This window comes from Molothrus ater, chromosome 5, assembly GCF_012460135.2.
Source record: "Molothrus ater isolate BHLD 08-10-18 breed brown headed cowbird chromosome 5, BPBGC_Mater_1.1, whole genome shotgun sequence".
NCBI lineage: Eukaryota > Metazoa > Chordata > Aves > Passeriformes > Icteridae > Molothrus > Molothrus ater.
In genome coordinates this window covers 5,544-11,518 of record NC_050482.2, presented here as the reverse complement: position 1 = coordinate 11,518, position 5,975 = coordinate 5,544, and the positions used below count along the sequence as shown (strand labels likewise).

Below are 5,975 nucleotides of genomic sequence, written 5' to 3'. Positions count from 1 at the left end.
AAAGAAAGAAAGAGACAGGAAGAGAGCCAGAGAAAGAAAGAACGAGAGAGAGAAAGACAGACAGAAAGAAAGAAAAGGAAAAAGGAAAGGAAGAAAAAAAAAAAAGAAGGAAGAGAAAGGAAGAAAAAAAAAATGAAAAAGGAAAAGGGTGAGAGTGAAAAAGAAAGAGCGAAAGTGGAAAAGGGGGTGAAAAACAGAGTGAAAAAAAGAAAAAAGAGTTGGAGTGGAAAAGAAAGGACATTCGGGAGGGGCGGTGCTGCCTAAGGTGCTTCCGCGCCCAGGAGCGAAGGAGCCGTTTGATCCCCCGGCGGGACCGCAGCTCCCGGTGGCGGAAAACGGAGCGGTGGCTGTCAGTCCGAGACTACAACTCCCGGCAGGCCCTGCGGCCGTAAAGCGCGGCGTCTGACGCAACGGCCGACGCGCCATATGAATGGCTGGCGGGCCGAGGCGGCCGCGCGCCGGGCGCGGGGAGCTCCCGGCGCCTCTCCCGCGCGGGACGGAGCCGCGGCAGCGACGCTGGAGGGGCGAAGCCTCCGGCCGGCCGCCCGCACGGAGCCGAGCGGCGCGGAAGGGGCGTCCGCCCGGTGCCTCGGCCTCGCTCAGCGGTCCCGGTGGCGGGGGCTCAGCTCGGGCGGGGCGCGCTGCCGCCCGCCGATGGCGGAGCGCCAGGCGGTGCTTTGCTGCCGCGGGCCGGGAGCTGCAGGAGCCGCCCCGGGCGAGCGGCGCCGGGCGCTGCCGCGGTCACTGTGCGGCGGCTGGCGGAGGCGCGGGAGCCGCCGAGCTGCAGCCGTGTCCCTCGGGCTGCTGCCGCTGCTGCGGGCGGGGGCGGACGAGCGGCTGGAATGACACGGCTGCTGAGTGCCTCAGTGCTCGTGGCTCTTTCTTCCACGCAAACAGATGGAGCGGCATCGCTGAGCAGTAAAACACAGCGATGGCCCGGAGAATGGCGAGCGCAAGGAGCGCGCGGGCTGGATCCTTCTGCTGGCACAGGTGCGATCCGCAAACTCAGCCCCTTGTGCCCCTACCCTCCCGACCCCCAGGGGAAATGCTCTCCAGCCTCGAGCTGCTGCAAGACAAAACGTGTGATTTGACACTAGGGTCCGGAAAAGGTTTCCGTTTAGATTAGCAAATGCCTCAATTGTTCTTGGTTACATCCTAGGATCGGTTTTAGGCAGTGACTTTATACCGCTTGTCGGATTTTTCTTGTGCAATGGTAAGAAAATAGGCAGGTCTGATACTGGTTTCGCTTTTTTTCTACTTCATGTTCCATGAGCTGCTTTTATCCAAGCAATTGTTTTAAAGTTCTACTGTAGGCGTTTCTGGTTCACTTTTTTTTTTTTCTTTGCAGCACCCGTGACTTTTTTTTTTTTTTTTTTTTTTTTCTCTAAATCGGCAGCAAATATAGCTGAGTAAAATTACCTTGGTTTTCTTCCTTCTTAAATGTTTTTATTGATAATCCTATTTGAATATGCAGAACAAGTGGGTATGTCCTGTAATATATCCTAGCTTTTCTTGTTTACAGGGTACTCAGAAAATACTTTTCCCTTAGAGTCCCACTGAAACATTCTCAGTGCAATCTCCGTTAAGGTATGTGTTTACAAATAAGCCACCATCAGCTGAGATATTTGCCTGTGTACCTTTTCCTGTAATTCAGAGCTTGCGTTCTGTGGTTTTTATGATAAACCTATCAAACTTGCGAAACTGTTTTGCAAGTCTTAATCGTTGAAGGCAGCAAGAAGTGGTTTAAAAGCCTGTTCTTGAGCAGACAAAGGGAAAAAGTGTGAATTTGATGCTGAACTTGTCCTTTTTCATTTGACTTGCCTTGAATGATTTAGGAAGAGAGAGAACTAGAAAAAAGAGAGAAATAGAATTGGTTCTTGGGCCCTCCTAAAATGCTCCCCGTGATTCTGTGTGGAGCCAAAGTGAAGGGTGATGGAACAGAGCCCTGTGCTTTAGAAGGAAATCAATTTCAACCTGATCTCCACCCTGAGTCTCCCTAATTTCTGTTTTTAAAATGCAAACTAAGTTTAGGAAGTGTTGGAAGTTAGTATTTTGGGGAAGAAATGGCAGTTGCACCAACCGTTCCATTTCCCAGAGGCTCTGGGAACGATTCATTTTGTAAGCGCTGTAACTGCAATCGGTTGGTGGTTCGGGGTTGGAATGTGCACTTGCCCTCCTCTAAAGCACTCGTTCATTTGCATTTCAGTGCCAGGAGTCTTGAGAAACTGGAGAAGAGCCCAAGAGACATTTTTCATCCTGAGATACAAAAGGTAGGAAGTGACTTTTTTTTGTTTGGTTCTTTTTCTTTATGATTTCCTGGAAATAGAAGTAATTAAGTATAGATACTACTGGTTTGTTTCTTCCAGTAGCTAATAATAATAATAATAATAATAATAATAATAATAATAATAATAATAATAATAATAATAATAATCGAATACTACTTAAACTGTCTCTTTATCCATTGAACTGGCCATTTCAAATCCAAACTTCTAAACACAAATAAAACCATCATCCTTGTAGAATCTTTAATAGGAGGGGGCTAAAGATGCTGTTTTTGTTGACAGGATTTATTGGTTGTTGAAGGGCAAGAGGTGAGTACAAGCCTAACTACTTCTTGCTCACAGACCCGTCCGGTGAGTACAGCTTTGTATTTTGATGGGCTTTTGATGACTTCTAAATCAATTGCTCGTTACAGTAAAAAGAAGTAATGTTTTTTTGAACCTGACAGCAAAAATAACTTGAAGCACCAACTTAATAATAATTGATCACCCATCTAAGTTAATGGTTTTATGCTATACTATCAAAGTTTAAAGGTAAATTATCGTGTAGTAGGAGATAGTATAAAATGTATGTTCTGATGTGTAGGATGTATGCAAAGATTAGAGGACCCAAATTGTTATGTCTTCTGTTTGACTGTTTACCAAATAATATTTGGTTTTATTTTCCAGGGATCGGTGAATTTTAAATTTGGAATCCTCTATGCTAAGGATGGTCAGCTTACAGGTGATGAAATGTTCAGTCATGGTGAGTTTTCCACCTTCTCCTTAATTGTTTTGCTCATCTGAAAAAAAAAAAAAAAAAAAAAAAGGTATGTTTATTATTTGTTACCCTGTTCTGTCCGTTTCCTCAGTATTTGCTGGAGCTCTGCTTACCCAAGCTTTGGGTAAAACAAGCTTTGGGTTCCTTCTGTCCCACTGGGTGTTGCCCAGTTTGGTTGCATCTGGTGAAATTCACCCTGAGCCCTTACAGAACCAGCTCAAACCACGTGAGAGCCATTCGCAGCTCTCTCAGGACACCCGGAGGAGGATGGGTGACATTTCTGAGCATCTGGCAAGTGTACTTCTATCAAAACTCGGCCTGTGACATTGCTGGGGAAAACCCTTCTGTATCCTGGAGGGTTCCTCAAACTCTGTTGAGGATCCAGTTAGCAGTTGCTCACCTGGATGGTTCCAGCTCCTCAAGTTAACACTTGTACTCTTGCCCTGTAGTTTAGATCTATTGTAGTTTTGTTATTTTGCACGATTTTACGTCTTTGGAAAATAACGTGCGTTTCACTCTTTGGAACCTCTCGGATCATTCTTTGGTGCAGCACCACCTAATGGGACACTTGGCTGCTGTGCTGAAGGGCTTGGTTACTAGGATTGTAAATCCCGGAGAGTTTGTAAGTCTTCTGTCCCCAGGGAGGTATCACGCTTTGTTCACTCTGTTTGTCAGGTGCTGCTTCTCGTCGGAAGTATTAACTTCAAACTGCCCTGTTCTTTTTTTAACTTTTTTTCCTGGTTCTCTCCGTAGGGCAGGGAAGGACTCTCGTATCCCGGTCGTCAGACTCAGCGCTGCCCGAGAAGATACAGAGAGTGTAAAAATCATAAGAAGCAAATAGGACTGCAGAGGAAACAAACTGGAGAGAACAAAAGCTGATATTGTTCTCCTTAGCCTGGATTAGAAACATCCCCTGTGCTTTGATGCCGGTGGCTGCCAGGGGCTCGTTAGGTCTTTTTAGGCAGGTGTAGGTGTTCCCTTGTAGGTTCTATTTTTTGGCAAAGGACCATGAGAGAAGTTTATTTCTACATCCAAATAAACATTCATCTTATCTGAACATAACCTGTCATCCCATTTCTGACGTTAAGGACTCCTGTATAAATACTTGGGGAGGTTTTCTTTGTCGTTTCTGAATGGTTCCATTTTGGTTCCATCTACCTGCCGGATACTTGAACGAGTCTGAGGTGGTTTAATTGCATACTGCTTCCTTGAAATTCTGTTGGTCTCTGCTTGGAACCCTTCTTGTAGTGCTCAATGAAAGACTTCTGATGGTGTTTTCTTGCCTGTTTGTGTTTAAGGTCGTGCTCTGATGCATTTACAGAAACCATGGCAGGAGAGAGTCAGCTGCTGGAGAAGAGGAGACAGTATTATCCCTGGGCAGCATAGAACTGCCCTACTGCTGTGTCATCAGCTGTGTCTGCACTGAAAGTAGCCACCTTCACTTGTAGGTAGCTCCTTGGTGCTTTAGGACACGCTGAGGGATTTATTCCTTTTGGGATCCACGATGAGAATTCCCAAGAGAGGTAGTAATAAGGTATGAGATTGGAAAAAAGCCTGTGTCCTTGGAATGTTGTTGTTGTCGTCAAAAGTTAATTTTTCCTTCTTTCTTAGCCAGTAGTCAGCTTTTTGCTTTATTTTTTGTGGGATCAGTACTTGATTGTTTAAAAAATGGCTTCAAAATAACTGCAGCGGCTGGCCACCAGGACCTTGTTCAGATTTGCCTATTTGCTTGTAGCTAAAACGTTTCCATATTGTTTCTCGTTCTATTGAAGAAACTGCTGCCCAGTCAACTAAGAACTGAACATCTATCTGTCTAGGACATGGGGAGAGGATTTAGGTCGTGTCTTTGTTTCCAGAAAAAAGTTCCAGTGTAGTTTCTAACTAGAGGAAAAGGGGGGGTGAAGACTCGGGGCTCTGATGCCGTTGGGGGCACCCCGAGGTGCCCAGGAGAGGGAGCCCCACTGCGGTGCAGGAGCAGGTATGTTATCACGTACTAGAGAGCAAATGATAAATAGAAATAGGAAAATTATAAATATAAAAATATTTTTTAAATCGTTAAAGAAAGCGTTTTTTTTTACTTGTCAGTAGGCAGGGTTTTGATGATAAAAATGATAAATACAAAGAATATGAAGGTAGAAATCTAAGTCTAGAAATATATCATAAATACGTACAGATAAAGTTTAAAACTAGAAGAAAAAATCAGTTGCAGCAGTAGATACGATACATAATATAAATAATACTTTAAATACATGTCTAGAATTTTATAGATATTATAGATAATTATTAATAGATTGCATCAAAAGAAACCATATATATAAATGTGAGTATAACTATACAAAGTATAAAAATATTTCGATACCGTTTAAAAGAAGGTGTTTTCGTGTATTTTTTTGGTTAGAGATGGGGTTTTTATTTGGATTAATAGAAGTATTCTAGAAATATAAATCTAACTATAGAAAGATACAATCGATAGAGAAAGATATTTCTAAAAACACAACCGAACGACGCCGCCTTCGGGGGAATCGCACGAGCTCGGCCGAAGCAAGGCGAGAGCGGCCGACCCTGACGGCCTCGAGCGAACCGGGGCGAGCGGAGCCGAGGCGCGCCGAAGGCACCGAGCGGCTGGGAGTTGGGCCGAAGCGAGGCGAGCTCTGCCGAAGAGGCGAATGCAGGCGCCAAGAGCCGAGTTGAGGCGACAAGAGCCGACTCGAGCCGAGCGTCTCCGGAGCGAGCCGAGCTCCGCCGAGCGCAGCATCCCGGGCAGGGCGAGGCGCCGGGCCGGGCTCGGGGTGCAGCCGGGGCTCTGGGGGGCTTCCCCGCCTGTCCCTCTCTCTAGCCCTCCTTCCTTCTCCCCGTATTCGCCTTCTCTCGCTCCCTTTCCCCCATTCCCTCTCCCCCCACAAACCCGGCTCCTTCCTGTCCTGTCCCTAGCC

The 5,975-nt window shown here is 45.9% G+C and overlaps 1 protein-coding gene across 3 annotated transcripts; it reads left to right on the top strand.

The window, feature by feature from the left end:
• The first annotated feature begins 444 nt into the window (after window positions 1–444).
• Window positions 445–5,413, top strand: LOC118698190 (GTPase-activating Rap/Ran-GAP domain-like protein 3). 3 transcript variants are annotated; one of them, XR_008508424.1, is made up of 5 exons: window positions 445–990; window positions 1,523–1,587; window positions 2,207–2,270; window positions 2,568–3,027; window positions 3,796–5,413. XR_008508424.1 is itself a non-coding variant. In XM_054514982.1 (5 exons), the coding sequence occupies exons 1-5, from the start codon at window positions 932–934 to the stop codon at window positions 3,861–3,863; spliced, it is 336 nt and encodes a 111-aa protein (XP_054370957.1). In that variant the 5' UTR covers window positions 446–931; the 3' UTR covers window positions 3,864–5,413. The 3 variants fall into 3 exon arrangements, 2 of the variants coding, with proteins under 2 accessions (XP_054370957.1, XP_054370958.1); XM_054514982.1 differs by lacking the exon at window positions 1,523–1,587 and having other exon boundaries at window positions 446–990; window positions 2,568–2,636; window positions 2,952–3,027; XM_054514983.1 differs by lacking the exon at window positions 1,523–1,587 and having other exon boundaries at window positions 447–990; window positions 2,568–2,594; window positions 2,952–3,027.
• The last annotated feature ends 562 nt before the right edge of the window (window positions 5,414–5,975 follow it).